The sequence below is a fragment of the Manihot esculenta genome, chromosome 18 (genome assembly GCF_001659605.2).
Source record: "Manihot esculenta cultivar AM560-2 chromosome 18, M.esculenta_v8, whole genome shotgun sequence".
NCBI classification, from domain to species: domain Eukaryota; kingdom Viridiplantae; phylum Streptophyta; class Magnoliopsida; order Malpighiales; family Euphorbiaceae; genus Manihot; species Manihot esculenta.
The window spans coordinates 3,421,853-3,446,847 of record NC_035178.2 but is presented as its reverse complement, the minus strand read 5'-3'; the positions used below and the strand labels follow the sequence as shown (position 1 = coordinate 3,446,847).

General features: G+C 30.8%; 5 protein-coding genes across 5 annotated transcripts; 4 read left to right on the top strand and 1 right to left on the bottom strand.

Annotated features, from left to right (window-relative positions):
- The first annotated feature begins 1,440 nt into the window (after positions 1–1,440).
- On the top strand, positions 1,441–3,851 carry LOC110606123 (subtilisin-like protease SBT1.9). The gene has a single exon (XM_021744885.2). The coding sequence runs from the start codon at positions 1,493–1,495 to the stop codon at positions 3,770–3,772; it is 2,280 nt and encodes a 759-aa protein (XP_021600577.1). The 5' UTR covers positions 1,441–1,492; the 3' UTR covers positions 3,773–3,851.
- Positions 3,852–9,806: 5,955 nt separating this feature from the next.
- On the top strand, positions 9,807–11,640 carry LOC122722515 (LRR receptor-like serine/threonine-protein kinase RGI2). The gene is made up of 4 exons (XM_043953516.1): positions 9,807–10,002; positions 10,909–10,966; positions 11,017–11,549; positions 11,609–11,640. Exons 1-4 carry the CDS (start codon positions 9,807–9,809, stop codon positions 11,638–11,640), a joined length of 819 nt encoding a protein of 272 aa, XP_043809451.1.
- Positions 11,641–13,800: 2,160 nt separating this feature from the next.
- On the top strand, positions 13,801–15,635 carry LOC122722542. Its single transcript, XM_043953638.1, has 3 exons — positions 13,801–14,560; positions 14,655–14,840; positions 14,929–15,635. Exons 1-3 carry the CDS (start codon positions 14,072–14,074, stop codon positions 15,211–15,213), a joined length of 960 nt encoding a protein of 319 aa, XP_043809573.1. The 5' UTR covers positions 13,801–14,071; the 3' UTR covers positions 15,214–15,635.
- A 1,275-nt stretch (positions 15,636–16,910) lies between these two features.
- On the bottom strand, positions 16,911–17,701 carry LOC122722543 (protein RALF-like 34). Its single transcript, XM_043953639.1, has one exon. It carries the CDS (start codon positions 17,365–17,367, stop codon positions 17,020–17,022), a length of 348 nt encoding a protein of 115 aa, XP_043809574.1. The 5' UTR covers positions 17,368–17,701; the 3' UTR covers positions 16,911–17,019.
- A 614-nt stretch (positions 17,702–18,315) lies between these two features.
- LOC110606851 (probable BOI-related E3 ubiquitin-protein ligase 2) lies at positions 18,316–21,384 on the top strand. The gene is made up of 4 exons (XM_021745836.2): positions 18,316–18,476; positions 18,597–18,697; positions 18,954–19,270; positions 20,787–21,384. Exons 1-4 carry the CDS (start codon positions 18,406–18,408, stop codon positions 21,309–21,311), a joined length of 1,014 nt encoding a protein of 337 aa, XP_021601528.2. The 5' UTR covers positions 18,316–18,405; the 3' UTR covers positions 21,312–21,384.
- Positions 21,385–24,995: the final 3,611 nt, after the last annotated feature.

Here is a 24,995-nt window from a genome sequence, read left to right as displayed (position 1 = left end):
CTTTTTATTTTGTCTTTTAGTGATGTGTAACCGACGTTTTTTACTCGTACCCCTCTGCCATATTCATGCTGACGGTACGTACAGAAGTACTGTGTCTTTTTCCCTCGTTAAGTGGCCATGTAATTTTATTTGGCGCCACCTGAATACAATTCCGGACATTATGGAGTCTATTCTTTCATGGAGGCTATTAGGTATTCAGAGTCAGGATCCTACGATTAAATTTCCGTTTAGTTCGGACTGGCCCTAAACCCGTGGAAGGCTTAGAGCAACGTATTAGACTCTCATGTAACCTGAGCCTAAACTTTTAATTTAAATTATCCTCATAGCTGAAATGCGAAAATTATCATTTTATATTTTAAAAAATATATATATCTATGAATAAAAATACATATACATTAAAAATACACTGAATAATTTTATCATTAAATTTGTATATAAGATTTATATGTAATATGCAAAATAACCACCCTTATATGTCAAAATTCATTTAACGATATATATATATATCGATTTTGATGTTCTCAAATCAATTTCTGTAGTTATCCATAATAAGATTTTAAATGCAATATATAAGAAGAAAAAAAATTATGGACCTACACAGATTCCACTACAATTGAGTTCACACTGCACATGGAAGTGACATTGAAATCGCACAGAATATTTCATACAATGATACAATATATTATATATTCCCGTTTAGAATAAAATTTAATTTAATTATTTTTTATTAATTTTCTTATTGAACATTAAAAAAATCTTTTTTAAATTTAAAATCATCTAAAAATAAAACTTATCTATAATTTAGGTATGAGGAAGGCTATCTGTAGAATAGAAGGGTCCTAATTCCTTATCCGAATGGCTACTTTTGCCAAAGCATATATTGGACAAAAGGATACTGCTGACCATGGAAGCAGCAGCCTTCGAATGCAAAGTTTTCTTCCTTCTTTTTCTATATTTTATGTTCCATTAAGAATTTTATGTTTTTATTTATTATTATAAAAACAAGTAAATCATGATCATTGGCCATTGAAACCTAAAGATGCCAGTTTATTACCTTATAGAAATTTCATTTTAAGGAGTTTTTTTTTTTTTGCCAAAATATTTACCTGTTTCAATTTGGAAAAAAAACTTTCTTTATATAAATATATAATTTTCTTTCCTAAAAAAGTCTACAAGGTCAAAAAAAAAAAAAAACTAGGACAAATATAGTTTATAAATAATATTATCCTAGCAAACAGAGCGTTGGTTTAATAAAGGCTGTCCATATCAAAATCCTTAGTGCGGCATGACAACTTGAGGACTAGTGCTTGGTAAAAAATTTAAAACAAAAATAAAATTGTGGGCTAGTGGAATGAAGAACCAAGATAGCTAGTGGACACAATATATATATATTATATATAGCTAAAAATTCTCCATTCACTTGTTAATTCTCTATATAAACTTGCACAACTTCGCAATATTAATCGTGCAGAAAATCCCACTGCTCAAATCTATGGCTTCGCCTTACATTTTCATTCTATTCTGCTGTCTTTCATTGACTACTGTCTCCTCGCAAACAGACAATTATATAGTCTTCATGGATATATCAGCCAGGCCCAAAGCCTTCTCTAGCCAGCATACATGGCATCTGGCCACTCTTTCTTCTGTATTTGCAGTCTCTAAAGCCAGAAGCACCACCGTTACTGCTTCTTCTTCAAAGCTTCTCTATACTTATACTCATGTCATCAGTGGTTTTAGTGCTCATCTCTCTTCTGATGAGCTTGAGACCTTGAAAAACTCTCCTGGGTATATTTCTTCAATCAAAGATCTGCCTGTAAAACACGACACTACCCGTTCACCCTCTTTTTTGGGCCTTAGTTTGAATTCTGGAGCATGGAACGTGTCGAATTATGGTGAAGATGTTATTATTGGGGTGGTGGATACTGGTGTTTGGCCTGAAAGTGAGAGCTATAGCGACAAAGGAATTTCTAAAATTCCAAAAAGGTGGAAAGGAAAATGTGAAAATGGCGTCCAATTCAACTCCTCTTTATGTAACAATAAACTCATTGGAGCTCGCTTTTTCAACAAAGCTCTATTTGCTAAAAATCCCAACATCACTCTTTCTATGAATTCTACACGCGACACTGTTGGCCACGGGACCCACACCTCGAGCACTGCAGCTGGAAATTTTGTCGAAGGCGCTTCATACTTCGGCTATGCTCCGGGGACCGCCAGTGGAGTGGCTCCACGGGCCCATGTAGCCATGTACAAGGCCCTGTGGGAAGAAGGCTCTTATATATCTGATATAATTGCTGCCATTGATCAAGCAATCATTGATGGGGTAGATGTATTATCCATTTCACTGGGATTGAATGGGTTTGCTTTGTATGAAGACCCAGTTGCCTTGGCTACATTTGCAGCCATAGAACAAAATATATTTGTATCAACATCTGCCGGAAATGATGGACCTTTCCGTGGGTCACTTCACAATGGCACACCTTGGGTGTTAACTGTTGCTGCTGGAACCATAGATCGTGAATTTGATGGTGTTTTGACACTTCGAAATGGAATTTCAGTCACTGGCGTAGCTCTCTATCCAGGAAATTTCTCTTCTATCCAAATCCCAATTGTTTTCAAGGGCGAATGTTTCGATCTGCGAGGCTTGATTGATGCTAAGCAAAATATTATTGTCTGTGAAGAGGGGAACACTAGCCTAGAGGACCAATTTGAAAACATCGGCATTGCAAATGCCACTGGAGCTATTTTCATAACCAACTTCATAGACCTTGAATCCTTCATCCCGACCCAATTTCCAGCAATATTTATAAATCCAAAAGATGGAGAAACCATCAAAAGTTACATCAACAGTAGTTCCAAACCACAAGCAAACATGGAATTCAAGAAAACAAATCTGGATATTAAAATAGGTCCAAGTCTTACTAGCTACAGCTCAAGAGGACCATCCCTAAGCTGTCCATCCGTGTTGAAGCCTGACATTATGGCTCCAGGCTCTCTAATCTTAGCTGCATGGCCTGAAAATATTTTAGTGGAACGGATCAATGCCAATGGAATATTCAGTAACTTCAACCTAGAGTCTGGGACATCCATGGCTTGCCCGCACGCAGCAGGAGTAGCTGCACTCTTGAAGAAGGCACACCCAAATTGGAGCCCTGCAGCTATCAGATCAGCGATGATGACGACTGCTGATACCATAGATCACACACCTGGCCCTATCAAAGATATTGGCTATGCAAACCAGCCAGCCACTCCTTTAGATATGGGAGCAGGCCAAATTAACCCCAACAAGGCGCTAGATCCTGGGCTCATTTATGACGTGAACTCAACTGATTATGTGAACTTGCTCTGTGCATTAAATTTCACCAAAAAGCAGATCCAAATTATCACGAAGTCACCTTCTAACGATTGTTCCTCTCCATCCTTGGACCTTAACTACCCTTCATTTCTTGCCTACTTTAATGCTAGAGACTCTGAATCCAATTTGACCACTAACCAAGAGTTCCACAGGATGGTAACCAATGTGGGAGAGGGAATGTCAACTTATACTGCAAATTTGACACCCATGAAAGGATTAAATATTAGTGTTACTCCTAGTAAGCTGGAGTTCAAAGCCAAGAATGAGAAGCTGAGTTACAAACTGGTCATACAAGGTCCAAGACAGATTGAAGAGGATATAATTTTTGGTTATCTTAGCTGGGTTGATTCTAAAGCTAAACATGTGGTCAAGAGTCCTATAGCTGTCACAAGCCTGCTCTTGGATACACTTGGGTCTTAGAAGATTCATCTAACTTTGTATATTTTAACCAGATAATTAAATGTTATCCAATGTTGAATAAAATTATCCTTTACTTTAAGTAGTAGTGGATGGAGAAATTACGAAGCATATATCTCAGTCTCGCACAACACTGCCAAAGGGGGAAAAATTAGGAAGCAATGAACATATAATTAATTCTACAGCTTAATTCATCATTTTAAGCTCTGCATAGAGAATTAACAAACAACTTTGGCAACAAAATTGGAGTGAGGCCCATTTCATTTTTTTCCTTCTATCCTATTTTTGGTGAACGGCCCAAAGCTATTGGCTCATTATGCCACATTCACAATTCAAATTTATTTTTCCTACGTTCCATATTTTGAAAATTTTCTGCCTATTGCAAAAATAAATAAATATATATTAAATTAAATTTTTATATATATATAGGAAGAAAGAATAAATTACTACCATCCTAATTTAATTTTTTTAAATAAATACAATTAAATTTATGATTCAAATAAATAATTTAATTTATACGAGCTGATTTAATCTTTCTATTTAATTACTGAATTAAATTTGTGTGAATCTAATTTGATAGTAAATACATCTGAGTAAATTTGAGAGATTTCAGATTTCATTTTTTCAATCCTTAATCTCTATTTTAAAAAAAATTATTAAACTAAATTTAAATAAAAACAGTAAATAATTGATTAGAGTTAAAATTAAATTAAATTAAATTATTTTAAATAAAAGGGTGAATACTTTAATGAGCATCATATTTAATGAGTTGCAATAAACAAAATTAAAAATTAAAATCATAACTGAAATTAAACCGAACTAAAATTGAAACTTTGTTAGAATTGTAACCTATTAGCTGGGTTGTAATTCATTATCTAATAAAACCTGAAGCTGCCGGATTTTGATCAGAAGCAACTCGGACCAAGCCAGTAACCAATGGTCAGGCCTATGCCAAAGCAAATCAAATAGTTTGTGTACTGTGATTACTGTATTGATACATTTTTTAATAAAAACATAAAATTGAAAATTAAACAGACAAATATACATGGATGAGAATCGAATACTAAAATTTAGATTTTAGAATGTTGGTGTTTGAAAATTACGAAGGGTTCTTGTCCTGGACGGCTGACGGTGGCCCCTTTGCGGCCTCCCCTTTCTCTCGTCTCCGCCAGCAAACATTTTCCTAGCCTCGTCATTCACATACATTTGCTTATAATTGTATACAAACACAAACGCAGTGGTCCCTCCATTTATTTTATTTATAATTTTATAAAAATGTGAATTTGTTATTATAGTAATAATTTTCAATTTTTATTTAATATTAAATATGTTATTTCAATAAGCATCATTACAAAAATTTAATCTTTTATTAAACTTATTTAATATTTTAATATCATGAATAATATATAATTTAATATCATAAATAATATATGATATGGTTAAAATAAATTTACATTGCAATCCATCAATTTATAAAAAAAATAAAGTAATTGGTGCTTGTAATAGCTATTTTGATATTTAAATTAGTTATTTGCAAAAAAATAACGAGTGTAATAAATAATTTTAAATTAAAAAATAATTATATAAAAATGTGTATTTTAAATTCTGTAATTATTAATTTTATATTATAAAAAAGTGAAGTTAGTTGTCACATCTCCTAAAAATTTGACTAGTATCTATTAATAAATATTGCATTTCGCGTTTATTGACTGTATCCGTTAACGGTAATTTTCTATCAAAACTCGCTCAATTAAAGAAAAAACAGTTTTGATGATATACTAAATGTTACGGTATCTGATCTTCTTTTTTATGAACAAAATTTTTGTAACTGTATGTCAGTTTATTAAGTTCTTATAATGTGATTCTATTTAATGGTAATAGTTGATAATTTTATTTTAAGTGAATATTATATCATATCAATATATATTATGTTATATTTAAAATTTTAAATAAATTTAATTTTTTATTAAAATTAACCCTAAAGTACATATGATATTAAATTTAATATAATATATTGAGTTAATGGCAAAAGAATTCTTTTTTTTTTCATTTTTACAATTGCCCATTATTTTTTTATAATCCGTCAATTAAATTTAATATTTTTATAATTAGTCAATTAAATTTAACACTTTTATTTTCATTTCAATCATATCCTGTCATTAAATTTTCTATTAAAAATTCATAGAATTTCCATTTCATCTAACACGTTAACTTACGACACTATTTTGGGACGTAGCGAAATTTAAAATATAATTAATTATAACTTAAAAAATCAAGATTTAATTGATAAATTTTAAAATTTAAGATACAATTATAAATTTTTTTAAAAATTAAGATTTTTTAATTATTTCTCTTAAAATTAAAATTAATAATATTAAAAAAATAATTTTTAGCATTATTATAGATATTTTAATTTTATCAATAATTTAGTATATTAATTTTATTTTGAATTAAATCACGCTAATTATTATTATAATTTTAAAAAATAAAAATTAATAATATAGTTGAAAGTAAAAAAAAAATATTATATTAAAAAATAGTTATAATTATTTATTATTTTATATTCTAAAAAATAAATAGCATGAAATATACTTTTAAATCAATTTTATCTTTTACACTAAAGTTTTAAATAAATTTTTTATCCATTATACATTATGAGGGTTGAAGCACCTACCACCATCTTATATTTTTTTTTAGGTTTAATCAAGTATAATTTTATTTTTCAATCACATCATATATTATAAAATGTAATTAATATATATTATTGATTATAATTTTTTAATTACGATAATAAATTTATAATATTAAATTACTGATAAAATTAAAAAATTTATAATAATAATAATGTAAATAATTTTTTAATATTATAAATTTTTATTTTAAGAGAAATAATTTAAAAAACTTAAATTTTTAAAAAAATTTTCAATTAAATTTTAAATTTTAAAAATTTATCAATTAAATTCTGATATTTTAAATTATAATTAATTATACTTCGAACTTCACTAACATAGTATATTGATATGGTAATTAAATTCTGACATTTTAAATTATAATTAATTATACTTTGAATTTTATTGACATATCATAGCAATAACGTAGTAATTTCATTAATTTTTAATGAAAAATTTAATGATATGATATAAATTAAAAGTGTAAAGTTTAATTGATAAATTATAAAAAAATAGAGTGTAATTATAAAAATAGAAATGGGATGAATTTTTTTTGAGTCACATGCAATTGCCAAATTTATTTAAGATTTTTAATATATTTACAACAGTTAATTCTAATTTTTACATAATATAACTATTAAATTCCAAATATAAGAAAGACTGTTGGCCGGTTTTTTTTCCTTAATTAGGATTCCTCAGTTTCATATGCAATATTAATTAAATTTTAGGGTTATTAAAGAAAATACTTTATATTCTATTTGAACTAATTTATATTTTAATTAAATTAATAAAATTTAAAATAACAATCATATTCTTTAAAATATAATCTATATTTAAATAGAAAACTAAACAAACCAATTAAAATTAAACATTTTCTAAATTATAATAAAATTTCATATTAATTTTATTTATTAATCTCATTATTCTCTCCCTTCTTTTCATTTTTTATATATCATAGATTATAGAAAAATATTTATAAATAAAAAAACGATTTAAAAATTAAAGTTGCACAATTATAAAACTATTAAAAATGATATGATCCTCTTTTTGTTATATAAAAATATACATTTATCTCCTACAACTTCAGTATAGATATTTGCATACTCAAAATTATTGTTTATTAATAAATATATATAAACTATTTATCAATTTTTTGTAAGGATTATTTTATTAAACATATAATTATTCAAAATTTTAATTGCTTATTAAATTAATTTAAATCAAATATATATGATATTATTCGCTTATAAATTTATAAGTTTATATTCTAAAGAAAAATATACGGATATAAATCTAATTGGTGTCATGTATTCAACTGTCAATTTAATTTTTTTAATAATTATTCATGTATTTTTCGATACTAAATAAGTCTTATCTAATAAAATATAATAAATATTATATTTTACTAAATCACATTTTATTTTTATAAATTATAAAATTATTTACTTATGACCATTAGATTTTCTCTCCTGAAATCGAATTTACACAAGGAGTACATATCAAAAATCCTTCAAACCCTCCTTAAATTGACCGGTCTATCATTTTAATCCATAATCTGAATGCGTGAGATAGATAGGGTCCATTGTAAACTTAGATAACGTGATATAAGAGAGAATAACTGATCCAATCATTTCACAACTCTACTTGCATGTGTGCCGCATAAATTAAATAGTCGTATGGCATAGAAAGAGACTCTGATATATTCGTATATACGAATTTGAATGACAAAAATATGTGACACCGTAATAGAGAACCCGTTAAACATCATTAACAGATAAAAGAAAAAAAAATATAAGAGAAAGAATATCTTTCTCACCGTCTCAACTTACATCATATTTTTTTTTTTTTATTTTATAACATCATTTACTATTTTATATATTTTTTAAATTTTTATGTTAATTAAAATATTATATAACTATGTTATTGATGTTTTGGAAGAGATCTCCATTGTCTGTAGTTTTTTGTTTTTTTCGAAATATGTTCTTTGTAATAAGATTTAAAATACAATATATTAGAGAGAAAAAATATTTGTGGGCCACAACAATTGAGTTCACACTGTATATGGGAGTGAAATCGAAACCACACGAATATTTCATACAATGACACGTATATTATATTCCCATTTACAATAAAATTTTAATTTTATTATTTTTTTATTAATTCTCTTATTTAAATTATAAAAATTTTAAAAATGATTTAAAAATAAAACATATTTTTTATATTTATATTCTAATTTTAAACAATAAAAATAATTTTTTTATAATTATCTCAACTTTAATTATTTATTTTAATTAATTTTAACTAAAAAATTATTAGTTCACAAAAATTATTTCTTAAAAAATTTATAAAATAAAAAAATTTAAGTTAGTTTATATTTATATATAAAATTTTAAATATTAGATAACAAAATTAAAATTTTTTTCATTTGATATCAATTATACCTATAAGAATTAAATCGACGAAAAATTATAAAAATTACAATATAATGTTTAAAATTTTATTCGTCTAATAAAATAATTTTTAAAATATATTTTTTAAGAATATTTTTTTATTAATTTTGTTATTTATTTTTTGATTCTCATTTTTATAAAATTTAAAATATAAAAAATTATAGTATAAATATATAATATTTTATTTTATTTAATATTATTAATATTTTTTTATTGAATCAAATAATAAATTAAGAGTAAAATAAAAATATTGAATATTTCAAATAACATATAAAAAACGTGGTTACCATATGAAAATTATAATAAAATGAATTTATATAATAAAATATATAATATTTTATTTTATTTTATATTTATTAATATAAAATATAATTTTTTATATGTTAAAAATACATAATAGTTTATAATAGTGAATATAAACCTTTAATAAAATATTTTAATATATAATATTTATATGAAATATTTTATATAGTAAAAATTTATTTGTAATAAATGTTTATTTAATATTATATACTATAAATATAAAATAAATATAATTTTATTGATTAAAATTAAAATGAGTGTGAAATAATTGATTTTATTGTTAAGATTTTAAGGTTAAAACATAAATGTTAAAAATGGTAAATATTTATATTTTTATTTATTAAAATAACAAAACAGATATGGGAGCAGGCCAAATTAATCCCAACAAGGCGCTAGACCCTGGTCTCATTTACTACGTGAACTCAACTGATTATGTGAACCTGCTCTGTGCATTAAATTTCACCAAAGAGCAGATCCAAATTATTACGAAGTCACCTTCTAACGATTGTTCATGCAAGAGACTCTGAATCCAATTTGATCACTGCCCAAGAGTTTCACAGGACGGTAACCAATGTGGGAGAGGGAATATCAACTTATACTGCAAATTTGACACCAATGAAAGGATTTAATATTAGTGTTACACCTAGTAAGTTGGAGTTCAAAGCCAAGAACGAGAAGCTGAGTTACAAACTTGTCATAGAAGGTCCAAGAAAGATTGAAGAGGATGTAATTTTTGGTTATCTTAGCTGGGTTGATTCCGACGCTAAACGTGTGGTCAAGAGTCCTATAGCTGTCACAAGCTCATCTTGGAGTACACTTGGGTCTTAGAAGATGCACCTAACCTTTATATTTTAACCAAATAAATAAATATTGAATAAAATTATCCTTCACTCAGCTAAGTAGTAGTGGATGGAACTCAATCTCACACACCTGCCAAAGGGGGGAAAATTAGGAAGCAACAAAGAGTATAATTCCACAGCTTATTTGATTATTTTATAATTTCACGATCAAAATCAGAGAAATCATTCAGTATAATAATTACACACCCGCCGGATGTTAGTAACATCCGGCCAAAAAAAAAAGAACAATTTTGTTAACAAAATTGGAGTGAGGCCCATTTCACTTTTTCTTCTATCCTATTGTTAGTTGTCGGCCCAAAGCTATTGGCTCAGTATGCCACATTCTCAATTCAAATTTATTTTTCCTATTTTCCATATTTTGAAAAATTTTCTGCCTAAAATATTAAAGGGTAAAGTGTAATTTAGTCCCTCTGGTTTAGTGAAATATAACCTTTCGTCCCTCTGTTTTAAAAAACTTTCAATTTAGTCCCTGTGATTTTTAAAAACTATAACATTAGTCCCTCCCGTTAGATTTTCAGTTAAATCACCGTTAATTTTAATTAAAAAGACTAAAATACCCATTCTCTCTCCTTCCTCTTCCTCTTCTTCTTCTTCTTCTTCTCCTTCCCCATCTCCTTCTTCTTCTTTTTCTTCTTCTTCTTCTTCTTCTTCTTCTTCTTCTTCTTCTCTTTTCCGATCTCTCTCCTTCCTCTTCTTCTTCTGCAACCCAGTACTCTACCAAGAATCTATTCAAATAAACAAAGACCAAAAAGATGAAGCAAGAACAGAACCCCGAGGTGAAGATGGTGAAGTGGTTGAAAATCTTTAATCTTTCTTGTTTTTGTTGGTTTCTCTCTTGTTCTTGCTTATTTGCAAAGGAAGCTGTGCTGGGTTGAGTTTTAAGATAAGAATCATTTTAGAGAGAGAGAAAGAGAGGTTTGGGGATTTAAAGCGTTAGATTTGTCACAAAATTCACTTACTGGTAGCTTACCTCCAAGCCTGTTTCAGCTTCAGAACCTGACAAAGCTTCTCTTAATTGCTAACGACATTTTCGGTTCGATTCCTCCTGAGGTGGGAAACTGTGTCTCTCTTATTCGTCTTCGGCTTGTTAATAACAGAATCAGTGGAGAAATTCCAAAAGGAATCGGGCTCCTGAAAAACCTCAGTTTCCTCGACTTGTCTGAAAACCATATTGGTGGAACGCTGCCAGCAGAAATTGGCAATTGCAATGAGCTGCAGATGCTGAACTTAAGCAACAATACCCTTCGAGGCACTCTACCTAGCTCTTTATCTTCTTTGACAAGGCTTGAGGTATTGGATCTTTCTGTAAATCAATTTGTGGGTGAAATTCCAAGTGGTTTTGGCAAACTTAGTTCACTCAACAGACTCATCCTCAACAAGAACTCTCTGTTTAGAGCAATCCTTTCCTCTCTTGGCCATTGTTTGAGCCTTCAACTTCTTGATCTTAGTAGCAATGCACTATCTGGCATGATCCCAGTGGAACTTTTTGATATTGAAGGTCTTGATATTGCTTTGAATTTGAGTTGTAATGCACTCACTGGGACGATTCCACCCCAGATTTATGCTCTGAACAAATTATCCATTCTTGATCTCTCACACAATGATTCTTGTTTTATCTACGCTGGCAGGGACAGAGCACTTTGTTTCATAGAATTTTTGGTCATGAGGCTGGAGGGTATGTAAACCTCTGCCATGAGTATTTCATGTGTCTGATCCGAGCACATGTTCACATTTTTATCTTTTTTTTCTGGGGGGGGGGGGTTTAAGGATTGTGGAGAGTGTTGGTGAGGGTGTGACAGAACTCGAACCAGGCGATCACGTCCTGCCTATATTCACAGGCGAATGCAAGGAATGTGCACAGTGCAAATCGAAACAGAGCAATATGTGTGAGCTCCTCAAGGTTAATATAGACAGAGGTGTGATGATTGAAGATGGAAAATCAAGATTTTCGATCGAAAAAGAAGAAGAAGAAGGAGATCGGAAAAGAGAAGAAGAAGAAGAAGAAGAAGAAAGGAGATCGGGAAGGAGAAGAGAAGAAGAAGAAGAGGAAGAGGAAGGAGAGAGGATGGGTATTTTAGTCTTTTTAACTAAAATTAACGGTGATTTAACTGAAAATCTAACGGGAGGGACTAATTGCATAGTTTTTAAAAATTACAGTGACTAAATTAAAGGTCTTTTAAAACAGAAGGACGAAAGGTTACATTTCACTAAACCAGAGAGACTAAATTACACTTTACCCAATATTAAATATATTTTTTGAAATAAAAAAAATTAAATTAAATTAAATTTTACATTTACAAAGAGAAAGAAAAAAATTGCTACCATCATAATTTAATTTTTTAAAAAAGAAAATTTAGAAATTGAATAGTTTATTTATATTTCAAAACTATTTAATTAATATATTTTTATATTTATAAAAAATAAATTATTTAATTTTTATGTCAGATAAACAGTTATCAACCTTAAATTTTATATTATTTAGTTTTTATAATTTAATTATATGTTTATATATATATAATATTTAATTTATTTAATTAAAATTATAAATAAATTGATTATTTAAAAAACTAAATAATTTTATATTTTTCATAAAAGTGATTTTAATATTTTAAAATATTGATTAATATATAAATTTCTTAAAAATCTAATATAACTAACAGTGATTATTCTTTTGAAAAATTCACTGCATTTAATCGTTTGAAGTTTCAATTTGGTCTTAAATTCCAGTGAGCATAGCGTAAAATTTTTCAATCTACACAGCCCATGTTCCAATTTCAATAGTTGTTAGATATTTTAATAATTATTAGTTGATTTATTAGCAGTTAAACCATTAAATTTTAATTATTAATAATTAATTGTTTATATACTGTTAAAAATAGTAATATTTAAGTATAAAATAAATATTAAATTAACTATTAAATATAAAATGGTAATACAAAATATAAATTTCTAAAAAGTATAAATATAAATATAAAAAAATTAACAATTAACAATTATTAATTATTAAGTTTTAATGAAAATAATTTTCTAATATTTATTAGTTTAATCATTTTATATTATTATATAATAATAATTATTAAATAATAAATAATAAAAATTAATATTTTAATTCAATTTAAATACTAAACAGTATTACTAAATACCGCGCAAGTCCGTAGACTAGAGTGGTTGATTAAAATTTGTGAATAACAGTAGCACCTCCCTTTTATTTAGTTATATATTTATTTTATCCAAGTGAAAACGTGCATAAGTGACATTATAATTAAAAAATAAATAGAATAATTATTTTTCCGGTGAAAATAAACGAATATTTAATTTGCTGTTTAGTTTATAATTTTACCTGATTCACACATAAAAGGGAATTAAACTGACTTATTTTTCGTTTGAAATATTTAATTTAATTAAATTTTTTTATAAAATTTTTATTTAGAATAAAAGTTTAAATTTTTTAATTTAAAATTTTTAATTATTTATGAAAATAAAATTATAAATAATTTTATAAAATTACATTTAAATTTATTTTTAACAAAATTATTAATACGAAATAAGGGATTAAAGAAAAAATAGGTATATTCTATCATTTGAAATTAAAAACATAAAAAAATCTAGACGCCACTTTCCTTGAGCAGTCAAATAATGGTAGAAATGTGGCGAGGTGCCAACTGTAACCCGGTTGTCTAGTAACGAGTTCCTCGCTTCTTCCTGATTCGAATAAATTCACTCTGAACTGTAACCTATAAAACATTCCACGCGTTATACCATCTTCTCCCTTATCGACCTTTTCTTTTTTCTTTTAAATAAAACAATCCACGCAGTAGTACACAAACACAACAGCCAATCGTCAGTTGACAGACAAACCCCATAATTCCCATAAGGAAGTCTCCATCACCCTCTCTACTCAAACTGCAAAAACCCATTTTTTTAATTAACTCGGGTGTATGACAGCTGATTTAAGATTATAGCGGCTGTGCTCTTCTTTTTTGGGGGGTTCGATTGGGAATTTTGACAAACACCACCAAGATGCACGCCAAGACAGACTCCGAAGTCACCAGCCTCGCACCATCTTCTCCCACTAGATCTCCCCGCCGCCCGGTGTACTACGTACAGAGTCCATCACGGGACTCTCATGATGGGGAGAAAACGGCCACATCTTTCCATTCCACCCCGGTGCTTAGCCCCGCCGGATCTCCACCTCATTCTCACTCTTCCGTTGGTCGCCACTCTCGTGAGTCCTCTTCCAGCAGGTTTTCTGGGTCGTTGAAACCCGGATCCCGGAAGATCAATCCTAATGATGCGTCGAGAGGCGGTCAGGGAAAGGGACAGAAGCAATGGAAGGAGTGTATGGTGATTGAAGAAGAGGGACTTCTGGAAGATGAAGAGCGTGAAAGGGGTCTTCCTCGTCGCTGCTATTTTCTTATTTTTGTGTTGGGTTTCTTTGTTCTGTTTTCTATGTTCTCTTTAATTCTCTGGGGTGCCAGCAAGCCGCAGAAGCCCAAGATTACAATGAAGGTAGTTGCTTTTATCAAAATTTAATGTTTAATATGAAATGTTCACCTGATTTCTTCAGATGGTATTTGGTTAATTTTGCTTTATTTGTTTGCAGAGTATAACCTTTGAGCAGTTCAGCATCCAAGCGGGCTCAGATTCCACAGGAGTAGCAACTGATATGATCACAGTCAACTCCACAGTGAAGATGATCTATCGTAACACAGGAACATTTTTCGGAGTCCATGTAACATCTACACCTGTAGATCTGTCCTATTCTGAGATCACCATAGCCTCAGGAAACGTAAGTCTGTGAGATCCTCGGACAATTCTTTTCACTGCGTTTAAATCAAAATACTGAATTCTGTAATTTGGTGAAATGGGTATTGCAGCTAAAGAAATTTTACCAATCAAGGAAAAGCCAAAGATCAGTGGCAATATCTGTAATGAGCAATAAAATCCCTCTGTATGGAAGTGGAGCAGGTCTCAGCAGTTCAACGGGGACGGCTACATTGCCAGTGCCACTGAAATTGAACTTCATTGTGAGATCAAGAGCTAACGTTTTGGGAAAACTGGTTAAGCCCAAATTCTACAAAAGAATCGAATGTGATGTTACTTTTGATGCAAAGAAGCTCAATAGCCCAATATCGCTCAAGAAATCTTGCACATATGATTAGTTGATGATATTAGCAGAGCAGCCGCATCAAGATGATGAATTTTACATTTTTAATTTTCCCCTTTAGTTATTGTTTGTTTCTTTTCGTGGAAATGAGAAACAGCTAAGCTAAGCGGGCAGCTTTGAAAGTGCATGGGCAAGGAATGGAAGGAATATGGTTTAGACTTTTTGGCTGCCCAAGTGCCCGTAGAGCGTGGAAACAGGCTGGATTGATTCGGTTGTGACATGTGATTGTGAGTGATAACTTTTATTTCATTTCTTTTCAATATACATTACATATATTTTATTTATTAATGTTAAATAAGAAACTATTTGCCAAATTAGTATCATTTGACTTATTCTTTGTGAATTTGTACTTGTTAGTCTCATCCATGTAATGTAATGTAATAATATCATTCATCAAGTTATTAAAATTTTCTGCAACTGGTGATCAATGGTTGATCTTATCTATTAGTTGTTAAAGTATTTGATTTGACTATGTAAAATGTGAAGCCAAAAATTAAGAATTGCTATATGCTAACTCCAACTACTGAAACCCAAAATTGAAAACCAGGAAAGCCTTCCTCAAAGAGTATGCTTTCCTCTAGAAGTCTCAAAGTTAAAGATCAAGCTTATTTCCAGACCTCCACAGGGACTTTGGAAGGGAGGATGGATAGAGAGCAATTATTTTTCATTTGTTATGATTAATTTTATATATAAAAAAAATTCATGTAAAATTATGTAAATTTTCTTTTTTTTTTTAAATATAAGTTTTTAAAATTAAAAATAATTGAAATAAAAAATTGAACTTTTGTATTTTAAAAAATCAATGTAATTAAATTTTTATAAAATTTTTAATTTCAAAGGATTAAAAAGATTTGAGAGTATAATTACAGATCTGGCTACAGATCCAGAGAAATGCCAAACCAGTTCTTGTATGACTGACCGCCATACTTATCATAAGCATGTCAGATTCTCGCCGGATGGAACATTTTGGAAGTGTTTACTGAAATGCATCTTTTGTTTGGTTGTCTGATTGTCCCTGACAGAGCAAGCATTTTAATCTTTTGCACATGCCAAATAACTCAAGAATTAATGTTGCATTACTCGGAAATTAGGATGGGTTATGAAATCAGAAATTTTTAATTCCTTTGTCTTCAATTATGTTAGATAAACGTGGTTCCTTTATGCAGCTGCCACTTGCATTTTTATTAAATGTATTTTTATTGTAATTAATAAATTTATTTATAGATAGTAAATATAAATAATAAAGAAAATAATTATTAAAAATAATTTCACAATAACAAACGGAGTACACACTAATTTAATTCGGTGATAAGTGCAATTAAATAAATTTAAGAGATCTCATATTTTACTATTATAATAATCTTCTATTAACAGTTTAAAACAAAAAAAAAAACAATGCATTGAGTAAATATATGGAAAACTGTTAAATTGAGGGCAACTTAAGCTTTGAAATTCAAGCCTTTTATAATGCGACAAATACATTTCATTTTCATAAGCAAATAAAATGAGAATGGAATCAAGAACATGATTTTAGCCAATAAATAAAGAACATGTTTTGGTGGATGAGGTACTTTTCCTTGGATAATAATAAGTCGACCAATGCAAGGTGAGCGTTACAAACGCTTTAAAAGAACGTAATAATCATTAAATAACAAAATAAAAGCTAAAAATGAAAAATAAAGGAAGCCTTGAATCAGAACCTATAGCCGAAGGAAGGCCCGAAACATAATCCACTGAGAGTTGAGACCCGAGACATTTCAACGCACCATAAGCCCAACCCAAACACTAAACGGAAGCAAAATTATCTCCTGCAATGAGTAATAGAAGTGCAGCCCCTGGTGTAAGGGTTAACGGGCGCTCTCACTCTGAAACAATTGTGAGTATAGTAAGACCTCCCTGATCGAGGTGGGCAAGGCAATCTATTTGCAGACAGAGCACCATACGATATGTCATAGTGCTTTGCTTTCACATGCAGAGCTCTCCCTTCACCACTCCATCTCTCATCGTATTCGTCTTCACTTTCACTACCACTCATCTCATCGTGGAAACGCATCGTTGAAGTCGAAGATGGCCATTCAAGCTGGGCTTCAGCAACCACACACAGTATGGAAAGAGAAAGAATAATGAGTTTAAGAGTTGAAAGAGCCATGGGTTGCAGCAGAGATCGATCCAAGAGGCTATATATGTTTTATGAATTATGAAAGAAAATGTGAAGGTAGGGAAGAGGGAATCACATGCAATTGCAAATGGGATACCAGGAATAAGGATCACTACCACCCTTGCCGGTTTGCCTGCCTTAGTTAATGCAACCTCCAAAGCGCGATGCCTTTTCTTTATATTTTACTGATTCAGAATTTACTTCTTTCTGCTAAAAACCAATCCAATAACATTATCAGTGATTCAGCGTTCCCTGCGCATCACGTGTCAGCATCTTTGACCTTTGACCATCAGTTCTAAATATATGGGTTCATGAAGCTTGTGCTCCGAAAGAGAAGGAATATTGCCATTTTTCCTTTTTTTTTTTTTTTTTTTTTGATTGGTTACTCATATTTAAACTTGTTAGAAGTTTGATCCGATTTATCCGGAAATTAATAATTAATGGTTATTATGTTTTGTCTTCCATCGGACTTTAACAATTGTATTATCTAATTTGCTTTCAGTTCTTCGTCGTGATTATCTCCTGCTTATTCTTAGATGGAAAAAACCAGAGTAACAACATTCACTGAATTGATCAGCAAGTGCATAACTTTTAAATTTTAAATTTATTAAAGTTTACTTTTAAAAGATTTTTCATATAATAAACGAATTATCGAGGTTGTTATTTTTTTAAAATGATAAAAAATATCAAATTCGTTTGTTTTTTTCTTAAAGAAAAAAAGACTTCGCAAATGATAATAGTGTCATAGATTTTATACCCTCTGGTGTATGAGGTCCGAGAGACGAGAGGCCGAAGAGAGGTATATAGGTTGGGCCCAGCCCAGTTTCTAGATATAAACGATCACAAACAGAAACTGAAAGCGCCAAATTAGTAATTTAGGAAAAGTTTCGGCGTTGGAGCATAAATTTACAACAAAGTAGGGACCTTGAGGAAAATGTAAAGAATCTCTGCCATAGGCCGCCTCGTAGCCAGTCTCATTTAATAAACATTAGCTCCATTGCTCCCTCCCTCTGTCGTGGGAATTTCTCTATGGCTCTACCTCACAACCAATTTCAACAACACTACCAACCTCAACAACAACAGCAATCTAAGAACATGAGGTACGTTAATCTTCAGAAGGCAAAATTTTTGATGTTCATTTCCTTCAAAACCCTAACAACTTCACATATATTCATGGATTCCAACTTCATTTACCACAAGATTTTCGCTTGTGTCTGTAGAAATTTGTACTCAATCGATGGCCAGACTTATCCGCCTGTTTATTACAGCGCAGCTAATTTGCAAGATCAGTCTCAGCATCCTCCCTACATACCATCTCCTTGTAAGTTTTTATTTTTGCCTCCCCTTTTCTTTCTCTCTGCCTTTGTTTTTGTCTTTCCATTTACTAGCTTGGAACCCAGAGCCTGTTTAATAGAGGATTCTTTGTTAAGTAGTTAAGTTATGACTTGTTCCTTAGCTAAACCAAGCTCAAACTTCCACTTTTTGTTTAACCCTTATGTTTAGCTAGCTATGGCATTATCTTAAATCATTTTAAATAAATTATTTGTACTCTTTTTTCTCTGTTCGTCTTCTTCTAGTTCATGTAGTGGGGTTTGCACCGGGTCCAGTTCCTGTGGCTGACGGCAGTGATGGGGGAGTTGATTTGCAATGGAATTATGGGCCGGAACCAAAGAGAAAGAAGTTGAAGGAGCAAGATTTTTTGGAGAATAATTCACAGATTTCGTCGGTTGATTTCTTTCAAGCACGGTCTGTTTCAACTGGGTTAGGCTTGTCCCTTGACAATACTCGTGTTTCATCTTCTGGTGACTCCACTTTGATTTCACTAATTGGTGATGATATCGACGGGGAATTTCAGCGACAGGATGCAGACATTGATAGATTCCTCAAAGTTCAGGTATTTGTGTGTAGGATTGAACTGCGTTGTTAACATAATTGGGGGATAAGTTTGATTCTTGTTTCCATGTTTCTATAGTGATTTACCTGTCACTCATTCTCATCAGCAGTGTTGCTATCTTAATTTGCAACCTAGCTGCTCTTTATTTTGTTTTTATATGTGCCTTTAATGTTCTTAGTTTCCAAGTTTGTTGGAAGATTTTTCAGTTACATTTTTGTTATAAAAGTGTTTACTATACTAATGGGGTACACATGTTGCGCAAACTTGCTGTTATTTGTAACTTTTGCAACTTTGTATATGGATTTTCCATGTTACTATGCCTTTTTTTTAATCTGACTATTATATCATGTAACTGCTGAAACTTGCTCTTGGATAAAATGGTTCTGACTTCCAATAAGTTGATCTGTCCCTGTATCATTTTTCTGATACCTTTTACATGTTAGATAAAGATGCTATATTTCTTGGAATTCCTTTCATGATTAATGTGGTGTTTGTGTAATTATGTTGCTAAATTTGCATAATGTAAATAAAACTTTATGAACAGATTTTACCTCACGCATGCGTGCAAATTGCTAATATGAAGAACTAATTTTGGACTATATTAAATTAACTAGGTTCTTTGCCAAAATGCAAATAGCTAATTTGGGAAGTTTGTCATCAAAATATTATCCTTTTTTTGGAAAATCTTTGCACTGGTCAATAGTTCTGCTGGTGTCGTTGCATTAAACCCTCAATTCTGATGATTGTTTATGACTTTCTTAGTAGAGTTGCAAACTTTATATGTGGTGTTTTATGGTAGTGTTTGTTGGAGATGCTTTTTTCTTTTACACTGAGCATTAATGTCAGCGATGAATATGAAGACCTTTAGCTTATTTCAAAATTTTCTTGTTTGAATGGTCTCGTGACAGTATGAACTAGGAAGTGGGTTAAACTAATGTTCTTAGCTGCGTGAAAGTTTTCTAGCTTTTCTTAATCTGGTACACTTGTCAGCTTTCTTTATAAAATTTTCTGATATTAATGAAAGGAAACTATGGTTGGATAAAAGTAAATTTTGATATGTGAAATTAGTCTTCTTTTATACACATGTAACTTTTTTTTACCAAAAAAAAAAAAAGTTGTTGCATCACACTGAACAACTTGAAAATAGTTAATGTTACACTAGAGACATCATGGAGAAAACAAAAATCAACTCTTCTGAATCAACCAAAGCATGGTATTGTAGTGGCTGGCTGGCAGCTTTTCTGCATAGTTGGCAAACCAATCTATTGTAAAGTTATATTATATGCAGCTCTTTCATTCTTAGTCACAGAATACTAGTATAAGGCACCCATTACAGCTGTTTTCCTCTAATTTTCTAAGTTTGTTGGACAATGTCTATATGTATGTTTCTCCTTTCTTTTCTCCTCTACTCCCCATTCTTAGCATTAAGACAGTTAGACAAGAGGGCTCTTTTTTTAAGTAATTTGTTTATTGATACATTATTGAAGTAATGATCATTTTCTTGCCTTTATGGTAGGGTGAACAATTGCGGCAAACTATCCTAGAGAAGGTTCAGGCAAACCAACTTCAAACTATCTCACTTGTGGAAGAAAAAGTTCTTCAAAAGCTTCGTGAAAAAGAAGCAGAGGTAGAGAGCATTAACAAGAGGAATATGGAACTTGAGGAACAAATGGAACAATTATCTGGGGAAGCAGGTGCTTGGCAGCAACGTGCTAGATACAATGAAAATGTGATAAATGCCCTCAAATTTAATCTTCAGCAAGTATATGCTCAAAGTAGAGACAGTAAAGAAGGGTGTGGAGACAGTGAGGTGGATGATACTGCTTCGTGCTGTAATGGTCGTGCCATTGATTTTCATCTGCTTTCCAAGGAGAACAAGGACATGAAAGAATTGATGACCTGTAAGGTTTGCAGAGTCAATGAGGTCTGCATGCTTCTGATACCTTGTAAGCATCTCTGCCTATGTAGAGATTGTGAAAGTAAGCTTAGTTTTTGTCCCCTGTGTCAGTCTAAGTTTGTTGCCATGGAAGTCTATATGTAGTAGGATGTATGTCTATATCTATATATGTGAAAGGCCTTTTGTTATGCTAATATTACTTACGTCATTTTGGTGATCTCTTATCACTTGTGCTGCTGATTGTTTTTCTTCCACTAATTGTGCTTTTGCATCAAACATTTCCTAGTGAGTTGCATATTTGTGTGCAGATCCCTTAACTCTTCATGGGACCATCTAGAAATTTTTATTGTATGCATTTATCCACAAAATCTGGGAAGAACATAATATACTATTGGTAGGAGGTCCTCACCCAGTGAGATTATACGATCACTTGTATGGTCAATAATAAAAGAAGCCTTAGAATGTTCAAGATTTTCAAGTGGGATCTTTTTCAATAACCCCTTTTCAGTTATATGTTGTAGTTTCTGTTGTAAATGTTCTGTGCAACGACAATACATGCTAGCTTGGAATGTGCTTTGCCTTGTTGGTGGAATAACGGTTGAAGCTGCGTGCTATTATGGCCTATGCTGTGTTTGCAAGAGTTGTAGTCTGAAGATTGGCTTACTATAATTTTAAAAACAGTAACGTGGAATAGAATAAAAATGGATCTGACTAAACAAATTATAAGACTATTTTTTATTGGCAACTAAATTAAAATCACACACACGTATATAAAAGTTAGTGATTGCTTGGTTTATGTGTTTTCTTGCCTTGTGTTGTTACAAGCATAGTTTGAAATATGATTTTAAAAGGAATATTTATAGCTGCTTTTCATTGTCGAACTCCTTCAAATAGACTGATGTGCAGCGGCTACTTTATAGTGCAAAGATATGACAATAGGCAAGTGATGAAAGTTACTTCAAAGTAATTGAAGTTATACAAAAAAATAAAATAAAATAATAGCTGGAATTTTTTTTTTTATATGTATGAATGTATCTGATGGAGCTCTCATGGTAAATTTGAGTATATGCCATTTACGCGAATTATTAGCTCAATTTGATAAAAAAAAAAAAAAAAATTGCTCAATCTGTTATACACTTGTGTACATGTGTCCAATTACTTGGTTGGATTCAATTGTTAAAAAAAATAGTAATTGATATATTAATTAAAATTATATTAAGTTTCATTTACTAATTATATTAGATTTCATTAATGTTTTTTTTATTGAATTTAAAACCTAAGTTGTACACTTGAAAATATTGTAAGAAGTTTCCTGTGCTTCCTTCTAAGTCATACACTGGAACATATTGTAAGAATATCCTGGGCTTCCTTCTAACGGTTCTCTTTATTATGTTTAATCATTCAGCATGTTATGATGATAAATGGTATCTTTATCTTTTTTCAGATTTTTCATTCTGTGAATTAGTCAAGGAAACGTGTATGATTTTCTACTGTAAACTTAAGCATACCTTCGTTCTCGTAGAAAAGCATTTTCTTTTTCTCAAACATTTACGCGTACGTGCAATGTGTAAAGTGGTAACTGGTCGAGGAATTCAAGTGTGGCTTCCGTTTGCTTGCTAAATGCTAATTTAAGTCATTGTTTGCGTAAATAGCATAAGAAACGTACCAATGAATGAGCCCATGTGTTTATGAAGCCGATGGTAGTTTTGAGATTTAATTTCTACGTCCTTGGCAATTCAATTGACAACTTCTCTTGGCAATTTCCAAGTACCAGGTCCAAAAAGTTGCACCCATCTCCGACAATTGACTCAGATTTGTAGACCCCGGCATTAGCCAATTCATTCCAATCACTGTGAAAAGGGAATATATAAATCGCCTTAAAAAGGCTTCTCTATGAAGCCATCTTTGCATTCCAAAACCCTAAAAAAACTGTAAGTTGTGTTCATTATTGTTCTAATCCTCGTCCAATGACTACAATATTACATTTTATTAAGTACATTTAGTTATTATTAATTTTATATTAAAAAATATATAAAAATAAAAAAATGCTATATGATATGAAAAAGAGTACAGTATCTCAGAAAATATATTATGTAAAATTAGTAATAAATTATCATATATAAAGTGCAATAGTACACTGTTAAAAAGTTCAAACCAGAATCGACGGTGGGGAAAAAAAGCATGCAAGCGTAGATGAGAGGATTTTTTATTTTTATTTTTCGGCTGAAGACGAGAGGATTATGCAAGTGTAGATGAGAGGAATTCCACATTCTATTTGCATGGGCTAATGGCTTAAAGGGCAGTAGCAAGTTGAATTGGGCCAAGTTCTAGGTCAATCAAGTACATGAAGCTAGCAAGAACCAGACAAAACTGGGTATTTAACCCAATTACAAATCCTACTTTTCCGAGATATAAAGGAGCAACTTTCCTAGTAATATCCTAACAGTCAATGATTTTAGTTATATATCATTTTCACTTGGCTTGAAATCTAATAATTAATAATGCCTTATCCTCTACTTGTAGAGAGTCACTATTAGAGAAGAGGTTCATTGTGGCCTAATAAATAATCATTGAAGCACTCTTCCCTTTCTTTCTCAAAGATGCTGATGATTGCTGAATAAGATTAATGGTTGGGTTAAAACATCGGAGATATCACCACTTGCATATATAATTGCAGACATAATTGGAAAGAAAATTGCACGTCGTAAACCATAATTAATGTCTGGAACCTCAGCCAATTAAGGTTTCAAAAATAGACAAATTAAATAAGAGCAGTTGTATTGTGTAATGAAGTTGCTGAACAGTCATTGTCCACTGATAACCCACCATGTAGAGAAGTCAAGTTGCTTAAATATGAAGCTCCAATAGCTCAATTAATGAAAAAGGTTAAGCCAATAAGCCGAGAAAGATGAAAAAGGAAATTGGATTTAAAAGTAATTAGCAACGTAGAAGGCTTGGGAAGGAAGCTGGCTTTTTTATTATGGTGACAAAAGTGATGCTTTTGTTGAAGGGAAGAGAGAAGAATGATAAACTTTTATCTAATCATGCCTTAGAAAGTGATGACAAAGAGGAAAGTGAATATGCTTCCCCCATGATTATAACTATCTGCTCTCTATTATTCCACCTCCACTTCCACTTCCACCGCAAATCCCTAGCTACTCCATCTGATTCCTGTCAATGCCTGTCCATTTCCCTTTTCTTTTCCTTTCTCTTTTATAAAGACTTTGGATAAAAATGTACATTTAGATTTGAAAATGAACATTCAAAAATTAATGGAAGAGTGACTTTATTATACTAGAGTATCCAACCCTTCTCCTTATTCCCTATAAAGCTGTTTTTTTCTTTCTCTACTTTCTTTTTTCTTCTTTCACTTGTGGGGTATGATATCTCTGTTGGCTTACCTCCACTTTGTTTCTCTTTTTCCTTTCTTTTTTTTCTTTTTTTTCCATTAGAGATGTTGTACGTGATCTCTTTCATTTTATTTATTTTCTTGTGGGGAATTAAATATATATTCTCTGGCACAAATCTAAGTTGTTCCTATTTTTAAACTGAACATGCATCTCGTTATATGCCCACATCTCCTGCCTCGGGTACGAGGCTATTTAGCTTACTTGCTCAGTTGCAACTTGCATGGGGTCCCCAACTATACATACACATAAAATCTCTGAATATGCATATAAAGATGCTGTCTTTGCTTAATTAATTACCTTGAAAATGGATTCATTTCTATATTCTAATTGATCAATTAGCAATGTGCAATATTGTGCAGTAACGATCTCTATTATTGTGTTTACTTGCCTTCAAATAACAAGAGTGGAAAAAAAAGAG

Excerpts from the sequence above, each read along its gene's own strand:
- LOC122722543 (XM_043953639.1), bottom strand. The coding sequence starts at position 17,367 with ATGGCTCTTTCAACTCTTAAACTCATTATTCTTTCTCTTTCCATACTG.
- LOC110606123 (XM_021744885.2), top strand. The coding sequence starts at position 1,493 with ATGGCTTCGCCTTACATTTTCATTCTATTCTGCTGTCTTTCATTGACT.
- LOC122722515 (XM_043953516.1), top strand. The coding sequence starts at position 9,807 with ATGAAAGGATTTAATATTAGTGTTACACCTAGTAAGTTGGAGTTCAAA. Across the intron at positions 10,967-11,016 it reads TTAGAGAGAGAGAAAGAGAG|CTTACCTCCAAGCCTGTTTC; the intron begins GTTTGGGGATTT and ends ACTTACTGGTAG. Across the intron at positions 11,550-11,608 it reads GGAACTTTTTGATATTGAAG|ATTTATGCTCTGAACAAATT; the intron begins GTCTTGATATTG and ends ATTCCACCCCAG.
- LOC110606851 (XM_021745836.2), top strand. The coding sequence starts at position 18,406 with ATGGCTCTACCTCACAACCAATTTCAACAACACTACCAACCTCAACAA. Across the intron at positions 18,477-18,596 it reads CAGCAATCTAAGAACATGAG|AAATTTGTACTCAATCGATG; the intron begins GTACGTTAATCT and ends TTGTGTCTGTAG. Across the intron at positions 18,698-18,953 it reads TCCCTACATACCATCTCCTT|TTCATGTAGTGGGGTTTGCA; the intron begins GTAAGTTTTTAT and ends GTCTTCTTCTAG.
- LOC122722542 (XM_043953638.1), top strand. The coding sequence starts at position 14,072 with ATGCACGCCAAGACAGACTCCGAAGTCACCAGCCTCGCACCATCTTCT. Across the intron at positions 14,561-14,654 it reads AGCCCAAGATTACAATGAAG|AGTATAACCTTTGAGCAGTT; the intron begins GTAGTTGCTTTT and ends ATTTGTTTGCAG. Across the intron at positions 14,841-14,928 it reads TCACCATAGCCTCAGGAAAC|CTAAAGAAATTTTACCAATC; the intron begins GTAAGTCTGTGA and ends TGGGTATTGCAG.